The following is a 14,723-nucleotide window of genomic DNA, read 5'->3' as shown; positions in this document are numbered from 1 at the left end:
GGACGCGCAGCCATGAAAGTCCTGGGAAGCAGTGTTTGCGGCATAGAGGCCCGATCTAAGGAAAAGGCTCCAGGGTGCAGCAGCCCGCGGTCTCCCCTTCCTCCCTTCCTGCTTCCCAGAGCGCTGCCCTGGTTCCCAGCACGGTGGCGACACAGGCTGTGCTGGGGATTTGGAGGCAGGCTCTTGTCAGAAGGCCGCTTCGTCCAGGGCCAGTGCAGGGTGAACTCGAGGATGACTCAGCTTTCGCTCTTTCCACACTGGAGCCACGCCAGCTTCCCACACACACCAGGTTCTGTCCACCACTGCTCCGGGAGGCCGGGCTGGCCACTGCGGGGGGAATCAGCTGAATTTAGCCAGGGCTGTGAACCAGGAGGCAGGAGTCTGCAGGGCGAGCGGGGCTCCCGGAGCCCATTCTCTGGAAGTGCCTGGTGCTGGCTGCGGGCTCTGGTCTGTGCGGGTCACCGATTCTCAGTGGGTCTCGCGCCTCCCCACAGAGACCCTGAGATCTCACCCGCTGCACCAGGCCTGGGGCCTCAGCCAGCAATGTGGTGCTGGGGGAGGAGGAGCCGCTGGCCCAGGGCACCGAGGCCCGCTGCAGCATGGGCATGGAGGCTGTGAACCACAGGGTGGGTGCCAGCGTGAACTCCCACCCTGTGCTGTGCCCCAGGGCACTCCAGGGCCACAGCGAGGAGCTCAGCACCTCCAAGCCTCAGTTTCCCCTCTGCATTGCTGAACTCGTGATGGGCCTATTCCCTGGGCTGGGTGGAAACTGAGCCAGAGAGAGCGGCCCTGTGGATGTGGCTGCTCCCGTCTGCTGGTGCCGGGCCACAGGCATGGGCCTCCACGTCTCTGTAGCCAGGAAGAGGGGGGCGGTGCAGAGGAAGCGGCCCTGTGGGGCTGTCCTGGTTCAAAGGCCTCCTCTACCCTGCCACCTGTGTTTCCAGGCGCCCTTTTCCCGCTCACTGGTTGCTGGCCGGGTGTCTGCTCTGCTCTGCTTGGGGCCTGGTATTTGAAGAGAGGGCTGCGGGTATGCAGAGTGATGGGCAGGGTCCCTGCCTGGCCCTGCTTGTGCCCGAGCAGCGCTGTCCTCTGCTGCCCACAGGCTCGGTCCAGGCTCCGCTGTGCCCCGGGCTGCAGGGACAGGAAGCTCCTGGCCCTCGAGGGCCAACCTGCCCCTGTCCTTCCCACCCCAGCCTCGTGTCCCTGAGCCCGTGTGGTTTCAGCGTTCAGTGAGGCCCTGCTCCCCTCATCCACTGGATGTGCTCCAGCTCAGAGAGGACAGTGAGCCGGCCAGCACCACTGCCGGTCATGGTCTGGCCCTGGAGCACGCGGCAGACTGCCAACTGCAGACCTTTCCTCCCCAGAGCACACAGGCGCCCTGCCAGTCCCACCCCACCCTGCTCGGAGACCTTGTCCCCGGGGACACCGGCTCTGTGCACTGCCACCACATGTGAGTGGGATTCCACCCAGCTGTGGTGGCACAAGCCCAACATGGTGGCTCAGTTTCCTCTTGCAGAAAGTATTTCCGGGCAGAAATTGTGAGGGTGGCCAAGACGCTTCATGGTGTTAGCAGGGTTTCTTCTCTCTTTGCCTGCATTGCTAGTGATGTGTTGTCTCATGGTCTAAGGTGGCTGTAGGAGTTCCAGCCATTTCATCTCCACTCTCCGCAGTTGGAAGGAACAGGGGAGCACATGCCAGCAGGAGAGGCAGCCGGCAGTTTCTGCTGTTAGTAGCTTCTCTGTGTTCTGCTTGCTTCTGCCCGGTTGCCTCATCAGTGAAACCCCATGGCCGTTCATCTGATGAACAGGCGCTTGCTAGGAGCCAGGTGCAGGCACTAGGCCCATGCTGCACAGGAGGAGCACAGAGCAGGAGAAGGGTTTCCAGACACAGACCCACCTGCTCTCCTTGCCTGTGTGGGGGCCAGGCAGCTTGCCACAGGTGCATGGCTGAGGAGCCTGGGGCCAGCGGGCACCCCGGGAGCTCTGGGGCACACACGCCTGGGGTAGCATGCCCTTTGGCGGGGCATCTCTGGCCTGGCCCCTGGGCCTCCTGGTTGCAGAGACTCCATGCTGATGGACAGAGACCGATGTTGGGCGGTGCCCACGGGGTTCAACTGGAGCCGGCGGGTCCTCGAGGAGCACAGGGAAGCAGGTGTGCTGAGCTCAGGGTGGCAGAACTCGGTGCCATTGCTGTTCATTGAAAGAATGCTGAAACCACACGGGCTCAGGGACAGGAGGCGGAGAACCACCTGGGGCGGGAAGGAAAGGGGCAGGCGGCCCTGGAGGGCCAGTGAAGTGGGAATGCTGGGAACCGCTCTTCAGAGGGTCCACCTCAGCGCGGGCCCTCGGCTGGCACAGCCGCTCTGCCCTGCTCTGACTACTCCCAGCTGCACGCAAGGGTGGCCAGAACTCGCCACAAGGGTCGATGGATGCATTGCATCAGCTTGAGGAGGGTAGGAGCTTAGCTGGCTCAGCAGGGGCAGGGTCCCCACTGTGTAAGCATCCTGGGCTTGTGGAGGAGGAAGGCAGGAGACGCAGGGCTGGAGCCTGCGTGCAGCACAAGGGAGGGAAGGCCTGGCTCTCCCCCTCACACTCTTACTGCCTCTGCCGCCTTGAGCTGCTGCCCCTCACCACGCCACCCTGGCTCAGAGCCAGCTGAGGAGGGACTGAAACCTCCACAGACTGTGAGCTAAATAAACCCCTCAGCCTTTAATTTGGGTGTGGGGGATTTTGTCTCAGCAAGGAGAGGAAAGTAGGCAAGACACTGAGGTGGGAAACGTGTCTGCCTTCGAGTATCTGGCAGGATCACATCTTGGTCTCCGAAGTCTCACATTTTTAACCTGCGGAGGGCAGTGCAGTCCTAACCCACCCCTGCATGGCTCAGTGCCGTGAACACATGTGGCGCTGTCCTGTGTCTGTGACCCGACCGGCTGGGGTGGCCTCTGGGAAGGAACTGTGTGATGAGCCTGAGCCTTGTTTCCGGGAGCCACCGGCACCCCTGCGTCTATGTTCCTGCTGTCCTCTGTCCCGCGGTCCTGCCCTGCCCCTCCACTGCTCTGAGAGCATCCTCGCTTCCCACCATCCCCCGGGGTTGAAAGCGGGACAGGAGCGGAGTGAGCAAGCCCGCCTGGGAGAGCGGCAGCCTTCAGCACCGAGGACCGTGGGGAGGGGCTGGAGGCTCAACCTGTGGGTCCCCACGCAGCCGAGGTGGCCAGACAGTGCGAGCCAGGGCTGCCGGGTGTGCACACCTCTCAGCCCACAAGGCAGGGACCACTCCCCTCCACCTCGTGCACACAGCGCTCTTTTTCTCTCTCTGCGTAGGTGGTAGAGGAAAATGTGGATCCTGAAACCATGCTGCTGCCGTACCTCAGGAGGAACCGTATCCTTCTTTGCCCTGCATGCGTGCGTGTGTGTGTACGCGCGCACGCACATGTGCGCTGCGGTCCCCGCCAGGTCAGTTCAGATGCCCCCGGAGGGCTGCACTGAGACACAGACCACCATCACAGTCCACACTCCTCTCTGAGAAAGCCCTGGGCCTGGTTCTGTAGGCAGCACACAGCTGTCTCTGTCAAGAGAACCACGGTCTGTCGAACGTCTGCACTGCACTAGGAATTAATTAAAAACCAGCAATGGGAATTAAGCGGCGTGTGCTAAGAGGATGGCCTGAGCGTCCTGTGGCACCGAGTCACGAATCTATCTTCCGTCCAGCGGCTAGTCACCATGCCTGCTAGAGAGAGCTCAGCGACCTCCTGAAATGGAAAATTAGACCCGAGCCATTCCGCAGCCTGCTGCACGTGGGCTTGCGGAGGCTGGCAGACGGCACTAACATGCACGCAAGGTACAGGTGGTGAGCTTGTGTCCCCGAGAGGTGGAATCCCCCAGGCATGCCAAGCTCTCAGCCTCAGCGCCCGCTCGGAGACACAAGACAGTGCGCCCTGAGGTAGCCCAGGGCGCCAGTCAGAGCAAAGGCAGCAGCCGAGTTTGTCCCCTTTCACGGGCTCAGACCTCCAGGACACAGACAGTGTGACCCCTGCAGGGTTTCGGGAGGGGAAGCAAGGCTGCCAGGCCAGTGTCTTCCAGTGCAGGAGTCTTCCCACCACCCTGTCCCCTGTGACACTCCTGTGGAAGATGCCAGGGCCAGCGGGGCCAGTGGGGAAGGCCATGCCCAGCCAGTGCCAGGTCCCCAGTCCTGTGTCTCGCTGCTCCTCCTGCTCCACATGGCTGCATGAGCTCCTGCCCTCGTGTCCAAATTCCAGCTGAAGGAAAGCGGCCCTGGGTTGAGGGGACACCCCGGTCCCTCCTGGAAAGCCGCACATGACACAGACAGTTACACCCACTGGCCAGCGTCACCGGCAATCCCACCTCCTAGCACGGCTGGTTGGAACCACGGATTCGTGTGGGCCTAAGGTCTGGGGCTCCCCTTGCCAAAGAATAGAAGATAACAGACTCAGGGTACACGAGTAGTGCCTGTGCTGAACGGCAGAGAAGTGTGACATGTGTGGTCAGCACGGCCCACGCTGTCCTGAAGGGTTCATCTGTGAGGCCAGCGCCGCGCTGGGGAGGAACTGGATACACATGCTCGTGCTCACAGGCATGTACGCTCTCACACACACACACACACACACTCACACATGCACGCTCACATGCTCACACACACACATGCTGACACACATGCTGACACATGCTCACACACACATGCTCACATGCTCACACACATGCTCACACATGCTCACACATGCACGCTCACACATGCACATGCACACACACACTCATACATGCACACTCACACACGTACACACAGGCTCACGTTGTGTGACATGCGTGGTCAGTAATACCCACACCGTCCTAAAGTGGGCTCCCACAATGCTCTCTCATGCACACACATGCTCACACACACAGGCTCACACCCACGCACACTTGTTCACACATGCTCAGTCATGCATTGTCTTTAACTGAGGCCTCCAGTGCGGCTCCCGGGGACCAAGAACGGCTGTGGCAGCGGGGGCTGCGGCGCCTGCACCGTGATGCTGTCGCGCTTCGACCCCAGCACCGGGCAGATCAGGTAGGAGCCATCCCTCCAGGGGCTGTCACTAGGCCCTGCTGCCGTAGCCCCCTCAGTCACGCAGACCCCAGCCCTCCCGTTCCCGTTCTTGGATGTGAGCCGGACAGCAGCGTGCACCCTGTCCGCCGGTGGGGCCCAGCACAGCCCGCCCACCATGCCTCTCCCTGCAGACACTACCCAGCCAACGCCTGCCTGACGCCCCTCTGCTCGCTGCACGGAGTGGCCGTCACCACGGTGGAAGGCGTGGGGAGCACGAGGACACGGCTGCACCCCGTGCAGGTGAGGCGCTGTGAGTGCATGGCACGCAGGGCCCTGGCAGAGAGCGCAGGGGAGCACGGGCAGCGTGGACCAGCTCCCCTCGGAGACGCTGCAGTCAGAGGACTTGCCTCTCCTAAGGCAGAGCGTGGGAGGATGCCAGGCACACTGGGCCTGGGGAGCTGGAGCCTGGGGCAGCGGAAGGCGCTGGGGAGCGCGGCCCCGGGTTCCGCCCTCCTCTCTCTCCTTGCGTGCGCTTTGCTGCTTCTCTGCGGAGCGTCTGGGGTCCTCAGAAGAGGCCCCGACCCACCCCGAGGCCGAGGCTCTGCTGGGGACCCCGCGCCCTGGGAGGTGCGCAGGGTGGGAAGGGCCTGTCTTCAGTGCCCACGGGCCGCCCAAGGCGCTGGCTGGGCCCCGCTGGCCCGCGCAGACCCTGCGTTTCTGACTGCCTTCGCAGGAGAGGATCGCCAGGACTCACGGCACGCAGTGCGGCTTCTGCACGCCCGGGATGGTGATGTCGCTGTACGCGCTGCTCCGCAACCACCCGCAGCCCTCCGAGGAGCAGCTGGCGGACGCCCTGGCGGGTGCGTGGTGCACGTGGCCTCCACCTCACGCGGTGGGGGTGGACGACGGCCCTGCCTTTCGTGGCGCCTGGGCCTGGCACTCGGGCCCTGACCGACACGCCGGTTTTTCCTGCAGGCAACCTGTGCCGCTGCACGGGGTACAGAGCCATCCTCGACGCGGGCAGGACCTTCTGCAAGGTCAGTGTGGCTTCAGCTCTGATGATGCCTCGGAACCACAGCGATGGGCTGTCACGGCTCCCCGCAGAGCCGGGCTCAGGCCTCAGCTCACTGCTGGGCTCCCCTCCCGCTGGCACACACTCCCCAGCCAGCTTGCTGGTCCCACCGGGCTCCGGTCCACGTGGCACGTCTGGCACCCTCTGGCACCAGGCGACTGTGTGTCAGGGGTGCAGTTGCCCCTCTCCACAGAGGCTGTGGTGACAGGAGGTCGGCGACCAGGAACTGAGGAAGCCAGGACTGCAGCACGGTTTAGTGAATCAAGGGGCAGCCAGGCAGGGCCAGCAGAGGAAACCACACAGATGCGGCGGGTTGGGCGCCGTCGGAGTCCAGAATGCTGGGATTATTTATGCCAGTTGACCACCTGTCCTGGCAGCTAGTGGCACATGCCAGGCTTAGCTCTGCAGTCTGTACGTGGCTTAACTTAATAATCACTGCTGGTCAGATTGTCTCATCAGCTCAGCGTTATAATTAGAAGTGGCTTGGATACGTTTAAGTACAGATGGCTTTTCTCGTGACACGTGACAACATCGATCCTGTCAGGTCCTGTTTGACGGTACCCGTCCTGCTGTGTTCCAGCCGGTTTACTTACTACCTAAAGGATCAGCTTCATGTTCCCACAATTTGCTTTTTTGTCCACTAGGTTTCTGGCTGCTGCCAAAGTAAAGAAAATGGGGTTTGCTGTTTGGACCAAGGAGTAAATGGAGCCCCAGGATCAGAGGAGGGAGGTCAGGTCAGTGAGCGGAAGCTGGGCCGAGCCTTGGCAGCTCCGGGTGTAGGCTGCGCTGTGTGCCTGCCTGCCTGCTCAAGTCCCCTTCCCTGTCACGCGTCTCTCCTGGGATCTGCCTGAGAGGGACTGGACCATGGCAAGAGGGAGGCCGCGGGAGGCGACTTCTTGCCACAGCACAGGGGCCAGTGGCCAAGAACAGCTGAACACTGCACACAGCCCAGTGCACGGGCCCCACGCCCTCACTTAGTGGAGTGGTAGACGTTGGAGGGACATGCCACCACCGGGGTCCCCCGCTGACGCCGTGTGGAAATGTCATCCCGACCCACTCCTGGCCAGGTGTCAGCAGAAAATAAAACTGCTTAGAAACCTGCCCCAGATACTCTGCTCCTTGCCCTGAAGCCAGGCCCCTGCAGCACAGCTGCTCTGGGAGGAAGTCAGGGCCTGAGCACCCCCAAGCTTTTCTAAGCTGGTTCCGAGCAGGGGTCGGGGAGCAACAGGTGGGGAAGGTGGTAGGGGGACAGGCGATCCACAGAGCTTGTGCCTCAAGGCCAGTGACATCAGTGAGGGTGACAGGGCCCAGCCCCACCTGGAGGGGCCCAGGAGGGCCATGTCTCATCTCCCAAGCGAGCTCTTCAAATGATTTCCAGAGTCAGATTTGCTGGGTGACAGCACATTGTCACCCGGGACATGCCGTCAGCCTGTCTGGATCGTTGCCTGACTCGCCCCAGGTCCACTTTGCCCACAGGCACATGGCCGCCCTGGTACGGTGTCCATGCTGTGCCTGCCTGGCTGTGTGAACTCTGGGTGTCAGAGCAGCTGCCGTGCACTTGCAGTGGTGGGTAGGGGTTGCCCTGGTCCACGAGCAGTGCCCAGGGAATGATGCAGATGTTCAGGTGTGCTGGGTGCCCCAAGGCTCTGCCCTGGGGAGAGGTGAAGGCTCCGAGGGACAAGGCAAAAGAGCCTGCTAGGACCACGTGGTGAGAATAAGTGGGAAGCATGGACCGCACCAGGCTCCTTTGGGTGTGTGGACTATGTAGTAAGAACAAGTGGGAAGCGTGGACCGCACCAAGTTCCTTCGGGTGTGTGGACTACGTGGTGAGAATAAGTGGGAAGTGTGGACCCCACTAGGCTCCTTAAGGTGCGTGGACTATGTAATAAGAACAAGTGGGAAGTGTGGACCGCCCCAGGCTCCTTCGGGTGTGTGGACTATGTAGTAAGAACAAGTGGGAAGTGTGGACCGCCCCAGGCTCCTTCGGGTGCGTGGCTCCAGGTGTCTCAGAACTCAACAGTGACTTCTGGTCCTCTCTCTTTTAAGACGAGTCCAGAGTGCTTCTCGGAAGAGGAGTTTGTGCCACTCGATCCAACTCAAGAGCTGATATTTCCTCCCGAGCTGATGGTGAGGGAGCCCGTGTTAGCCTCTTCCCAGAGGGACTGGTGGTGACAGTGCACGCCCGCCTGGCCGCTTCCGTGGTGGGCGGCGAATGAGTGCAGCCCCTGTTGGAAACGGCTGGTGCCATGTGCAGGAAGCCATGAGGCCACTGTGTGTAGACGTGGACACGTTTTGCCGTAGCCTGCTTGACCCACGAGGGTGTCAGTGGATTTTGCACACGGAAGGGGTCCCTTGAGACATGGGTGCCCAGGGAGCTTCCCAGAGCCCAGCACCATGTGCTCTTCCCAGCCCTGGTTCCCTTGTGGCCCTCTCTCTGGTCCCTCCCAGAGGAGCTGCCTGTGCCCCTCAGCCACGACAGGGCAGCCGTAGGGAAACGGCAGCCAGGGCAGCTCAGGCCCCTCTTGTCTCCCTGTAGATGCTGGCTAAGAAGCAGCCACGGAAGTCCCGGGTTTTCAAGGGTGACAGAATGACCTGGATTTCCCCGGTGACCCTGAAGGACCTTCTGAAAGCCAAGTCCAAGTTCCCCCAGGCCCCGGTGGTCATGGGCAACACCTCCGTGGGTACGAAGCTGGGTCCTGGTGCAGAACAGGCTGGCAGGGCGGCCTCCCCAGGAAACGCAGGCAGAAGCAGCCTCTCTAGCCCCTGGGCTTGGCCTCCTTGGCATGCCCAGAGAGCTGCTGTCACTGACAAGTGATCCTGGGCCCGTGCACAGAGGTGCCCATCCCCCACCCCACCCCGCAGCAGGGAGGTAGGACCGTCCTCCAGGTATGAGACGCTTTCTGAAAACACAGCTCGGGTACCTGCTGCGTCCGAAGGCACTGACTGCCCCTGCCCCTCTCTGAGGACACCCCAGAGTCTCCCCAAAGAGAATCAGATTGAGCCATACGAACCAAGGCTTCGGTCCGCCAATTCCCGTCAACCTTGAGCTTTAACAAAAATCCATCGGGCTGTTCTTCTCTGTGAAAGGAATACATTTTATATATTTAAGGGCATCAGTTCAGTCATAAGAGCAAAATTAAAAGGGTAGTTAGCCTCCAGTTACCTTAATCTTCTTTTTAAATTTTTAGGGCCTGAAATGAAATTTAAAGGCATCTTCCACCCAGTTATAATTTCTCCTGATGGAATTGAAGACCTGAATGTCATAAAGCAGGAGTGCAATGGTTGGTCCCTATGAACCCATGTTTTTTTCTTCTCCCTCATTCAAAGTATTTATTTTAGGGCCAGCCAGATAGCTCAGCAGACTAAAGCACCTGTTTAGGCACAGTGCAGGACCAGGGTTTGATCCCGACGTGCCATGCCAGCCCCGCCCCGAGGCCCGCTGAGGTGGCGACTGAGACTGGGCATGCTGGTGCACGCCTGTAATCCCAGCCCTTCGGAGGCTGAAAAACAGGAGGATCACTATGAGTCCAACCTGTGTGGTGAGACCCTGCACTAAATACACTAAAAATATTTAATTGGTGCATGCTTGCAGCATGTGCAGCGTGCACTGACCTTAGGAGGTGAGCTCATGGACGCTGGACATCTCCACTGGCCTTTCCCCTTCCCGTCCCGCCGCCTCCCGCCCTCACTCCCTGTGGGGACTGGTGCACGTACACGACACAGCAGTCTTGTGTGCTTAGCTCAGATGCTCTCTGGGCTCATGGCTCTGGCCAGCTGACAAGTAGCCATCCTCCATAACTGTAGCCGTGGTCTGTGCTGGTGACAGTGGCCAGTTTCCGGGGGCTATGGGACGAGTCCTCTGTGGTCACCATGCCTAGGGGCCATCTGAGCCCTCTGTCCAGTGTCAGCTGTAGCCAGTGCTCAGTGAGGGGGCTTGCCAGGCGCACCAGGTGGGTGGCTGAATGGAGCGCAGTTCGTGCTCCCAAAGCCCAGCGCAAGCAGACTAGCTGAGCTGTTGGCCCTAAGGGCTTCTCTCCCATGGAGGAAGGCGGCTCGATGCCACGGACAGGGGCCATGTACGTGGGGGTCTCAGTGGAGCTTCTGGGCTGAATTCTGCCTGTGCGGTAGTGTCTTGTGGTTTGTTCCAATTCACGAAGGTCGTGCTCACTCTACTGCACAATAGGGTGACCGTGAAAGAGTTTACGTTCCTCAGCTCCGTTATCAGCTGTATCGCCACGGCCAGTGCCACTACCAGTTCCAGCACCTCCACCTCATCACCTCCGCCACCACCTCTCATTCCCCCTCTGTCACAGCCCCTCCATCTTCTCCATCTCCTCCGTCACTTCATCCATCACCTTATCTGTCACCTCCATCACCTCCTTCATTACCCCCTTTATTGCCCCCTCTATCACCATCACCTCCTCTATTACCACCTCCATCACCTTCTTCATCACCTACACCTCATCACCTCCTCCATCTCCTTCTCCTTCACCTCCATCACCTCCTCAGTCACCTCCTTCATCATCTATACCCCATTACCTCCATCACCTCCTCCATCACCCCCTTCATTCCCTCCTCCACTTCCTCCTCCATCACCTCTTTTATCACCTCCTTCATCACCTGCACCTCATCACCTCCTCCATCACCTCCTCCATCACCTCCATGTCCTCCTCCATCACCTCATCCATCACCTCCATACCTCTTTTATCACCTCCTTCATCACCTGTGCCTCATCACCTCCTCCATCACCTCCATCTCCATCACCTCCTCCATCACCCCTTCATCACCCACACCTCTTCACCTCCTCCATCACCTCCATCTCCTCCATCACCACTACCACTCCTGTCACCGCCTCCTCCATCACGTTGTCCATTTCCATCACCTCCATCACTATTGCCATCACTTCCGTCACCTCCATCACCACAACCATCTCCATTACCACCATCATTAATGACTTGGAAGAGTCTGTAAAGCCCCCATGCCTGCATCTGTGGTCTACCTGGCAGCCGCAGCATGGCTCTCTGCTCACATGCCTCTGTTTCAGGGCTGACCCTGGGTGCTGGCCTGAGCCTGGCCCAGGTGCAAGATGTACTGGCTGATGTGGTCCAGCGGCTCCCAGAGGAGAAGACGCAGACTCTCCACGCTCTCCTGCAGCAGCTGCAGACCCTGGCTGGATCTCAGATCAGGAGCATGGCTGTACGTGTGTGAGGCCAGCACACTGGTGTGTGCACTTGGGGCAGCTCTCCTACAGGAATCATCCTGTTCTTTCAAACAGGCAGAAGGAGCAGTACTCCAAATTAAATTCTTATTTATTTATTTATTTATGATTTCCATAATTTTATTGAGAAATAAATAGCAATGAGACAGTTCCAAATCGAATTGGTAGGACAATTCCAATAATTAACACATCACATACTGCCTTCCTAGTGGTTATTTGTTGTGCAAGATGCAGATTATTTTTTTAAAATTTTTTTTTATTTATTTGTGTGTGTGTGTGTGTGTGTGTGTGTGTGTGTGTGTGGCCAGCTCAGCCCACAAGGGGGTGGGGCAGGCTGGCATGTGGTGCTGGGGGATTGAACCGCCGTTCCTGTGCTCTGCTAAGCTTGTTCTAAGTAGATGCTTTAGACCACTGAGCCATCTCACCAGCCCAAGATGCACATTTTTACTTTAGTAAGAATGTGGTTTTGTAACTGCAAGGCAGCAGAGAAAAGAACTCATTATTTTAAAAGTCTTTAGGAGGCCACATTGTGAGCAGGCATCTGGACTCAGATCTGAATCCCCTCCTGGCCGCAGGCAGCTGCACCCTCCACGTGCTGTCAGAAGGTGAGGCGAGGCTCCTCCGACCCTTTCTCTTGCGGGGAGACATGCAGCTCTGCGAATGACTGTTCTCTCTGCAGAAGGAGCCCGGCAGATCCCACTGGACGAGCGTTTCCTTGACAGGAGTCCCAGTGCAGATCTCAAGCCTCAGGAGGTCTTGCTGTCTGTGACCGTCCCGTACACGCGGAAGGTGAGGATGTCTGGTTGCCCTGTGAGCCGGGGCTCGATTCCCGCGGATGATGGCTGAGCAAAAGCGCCAGATGTTCATGGGGAGATAGAGGCTGGGTCTCAGGACGCAGTGTGACAGGGTCATTTCCAGGGGACCCTGGCCTTCCCCCACCCCAACATCTTTCTAATAGATACCAAAATTCTCTGTTCATAAAGCTTTTCCTAATGCAACACACGGGACCTCCCTTCACCGGTCCTTGGGCTTGAAAGAGGCTAAACAATTGCGTTTGCAGTCGCACCTCCTGGAGGAGGCCAGGCTTTGTGGGAGCTAATGCATGCAGGTGGAGTCCTGGCGTGCTGCTCCAGTCCCTGCTGCCTCATAGGCTGAGAAGGACCGAGCCCGCCAGGCTGCTGCAGCAGGGCCATGAGCCAGGGCCAGACAGGCAGACTGGTGCTGGAGTCCAGAGACCCTGCGAGCAGGGCGGCTTCTTCTGAGCCCCCCACCCCCGGCCCCCCAAGGCCTGTCTCTCCCCAAGCCCACAGCCCCTCCTCACCTCCAGCTCCTAAGGGCCTAAACACATGTGCCCTTGAGGGGGTGTCCTATGGTAGCCACCTTCTGCGGTGCCAGAGTTGGGATGCCGTAGGAGGCCGTGAGAATCGGGGGACAGCTCAGGGGATGCCAGGGACCAGGCCAGGACACGTGGCTCATCCCAGCGACGCTCGTGCCCCTGGTTGCCACCTGCATTGCTTTCCTGCCTTCCAGTGGGAGTTCGTGTCTGCCTTCCGGCAGGCACAGCGAAAACGGAGCGCACGAGCCACTGTGAATGCAGGCATGAGGGTCTTCTTTGGAGGAGACGGAGTCATCACGGAGCTTTCCATCCTGTATGGGGGCATCGGACCAGCCATCCTCTGTGCCACAGACACCTGCCGGAAGCTCCTCGGAAGGTGAGACATGGCGTTCAGGGAGGCCAGCTGCAGCAGCCCCTCCACTGAGAGATGGGATGCACAGAACTCGGCGTTCATGCCGGGCTCCCAGTGAGGTTCCGTGATCATTCCACATCACGCTTGCGGTGAACTGAGGTCTGTGCTGACGGTCAGCTCAGCTCCCCCCACCCCAGGAAACTGAGAGACTTGAGTGGGTGCAGACCCACACAGAACCTGGCGTGATCAGTTTTCCTGGAAATGGGACCAGTGCTGCCCCTAGGCTGGGACGGAGGACAGGGAGGGTAGGCCACACCCTGAGCATGTGACCCTGCTTGGAGCAGCCCCAGAGCCTACGGGAGGCTGAGTCCTGTCCTCTGCCCTCCCACCAGGCCCTGGACAGAGGACACGCTGGGCGAGGCCTGCAGGCTGGTCCTGGGCGAGGTCATCATCCCCGGTGCAGCCCCCGGAGGCAGGGTGGAGTTCAGGAGGACCCTGCTGGTCAGCTTCCTCTTCAGGTTCTACCTCCAGGTGTCCCAGAGCTTGAGCCGCATGGTAGGTGGCCCACTGGTCCTGGCCCTGTGGTGACCCAGCCTGGCTTGTGCTGTGAGCACCGTGGGTCCTGAGCGTGGAGCGGCGCGCTGGGAGCCCTGCAGCCGCAGCAGGGACGGGCAGCTTCTGCTCGGCCCCTTCTGTCTCTGGCCTATTGCTGCTTGGGTAGTGCCCAGCACCTGCTGATGACAGGGACATGCTCCCTCCACAGGACTGTGTCTGGGGCCAGGCTTTTTCCTCACATGGGTTGATGGGGACAGGCAGGGTCAGCCTAGGAAGGGCTCACTGTGGCCCCTTGTGTGTCAGCTGCCCAGTGGTGGAGACCGGCCCTCCTTTTCTTAGTCCCCCTTACGAGAGCCAGACCTCCAAGACTGTGGGCCAGGGAGAACATGACTGGAAAAGAACCTTCCAGAAAGCCCACCAGAGCCGCGGCACACTGGAGCTTTATCATCCCGTCAGCCCCAGGCCACCCTGGCCGGGCACCCGCTCTGTGTGGCATGGAAATGGGCACGAGACGTCACCAGGAGACAGGCACCCCTCTCTCCTCCTTCCTCTGAAGACGTCTGGTTACAAAGGGGACAACTAAGACCCAGGGGCTCTTCGGCCTTTTAGGATGCAAGCTTCAGCTCATACTATATGAGGGACACTGTCCTTAAGTCACCAAAAGTGAAAAAACACAGCCAGGGGAGGACTTCTCCCCTCAATCACAAAGAAATCCAGTGGCATAGTGAATCAAGCGCTTTAATTTAAAACTTCTGCCTTGCAGTCTTGTACCTTCCAGCTTTCTCTTTAAAAATTACCTTTGTTAGTTCTCCATTAAAATTATTTGAGTTGTAAAGCCTAACCCTCAGGGATGTTGCCTGCAGCCCGTGAGGGCGGGCGTGGCCGCTGCCCTCGGCCCCCAGCGGTCTTCCGAGGGCCGCGTGTGCCCTTCCGGGGAGGTGGGGGGCTGCCTCTGCCCCGCAGCGCCCCGCGACCTGGCAGTGTGCGCAGCGGTGGGGAGGCTCCGCGCTCTTGCTGGTTCCAGTACTCTCCCTTCGCTGTCTGACTTAGTTTCTGTCTCCCGGTGGTGCTGGTGTGAGTGCTCAGCTCGGCCAGAGAACAGCGCCGGGAGCCGGGACGGCGGCGGACGCCCGCGCTCCCGCCGGGCCAC

At 59.8% G+C, this 14,723-nt stretch overlaps 1 protein-coding gene across 1 annotated transcript in view; it reads left to right on the top strand.

Moving 5' to 3' along the window:
• The window catches only part of LOC101572360 (aldehyde oxidase 1), a 41,591-nt gene that overhangs the window by 601 nt on the left and 26,267 nt on the right, over window positions 1-14,723 (top strand). Inside the window, exons 2-15 of the mRNA XM_004628602.2 lie at window positions 3,321-3,378; window positions 4,965-5,061; window positions 5,232-5,340; window positions 5,774-5,900; window positions 6,016-6,077; window positions 6,757-6,846; window positions 8,159-8,239; window positions 8,649-8,793; window positions 9,301-9,393; window positions 11,157-11,308; window positions 11,842-11,935; window positions 12,010-12,119; window positions 12,861-13,042; window positions 13,411-13,573. Coding sequence (XP_004628659.1) covers window positions 3,321-3,378; window positions 4,965-5,061; window positions 5,232-5,340; window positions 5,774-5,900; window positions 6,016-6,077; window positions 6,757-6,846; window positions 8,159-8,239; window positions 8,649-8,793; window positions 9,301-9,393; window positions 11,157-11,308; window positions 11,842-11,935; window positions 12,010-12,119; window positions 12,861-13,042; window positions 13,411-13,573 — 1,563 coding nt within the window. The remainder of the gene's footprint in view (window positions 1-3,320; window positions 3,379-4,964; window positions 5,062-5,231; window positions 5,341-5,773; window positions 5,901-6,015; window positions 6,078-6,756; window positions 6,847-8,158; window positions 8,240-8,648; window positions 8,794-9,300; window positions 9,394-11,156; window positions 11,309-11,841; window positions 11,936-12,009; window positions 12,120-12,860; window positions 13,043-13,410; window positions 13,574-14,723) is intronic.

The sequence above is a fragment of the Octodon degus genome, unplaced genomic scaffold (genome assembly GCF_000260255.1).
Source record: "Octodon degus isolate 3935 unplaced genomic scaffold, OctDeg1.0 scaffold00025, whole genome shotgun sequence".
In the NCBI taxonomy this organism is placed as follows: Eukaryota; Metazoa; Chordata; class Mammalia; order Rodentia; family Octodontidae; genus Octodon; species Octodon degus.
The sequence above is the reverse complement of the archived record's forward strand: the minus strand, read 5'-3'. Positions and strand labels throughout refer to the sequence as shown.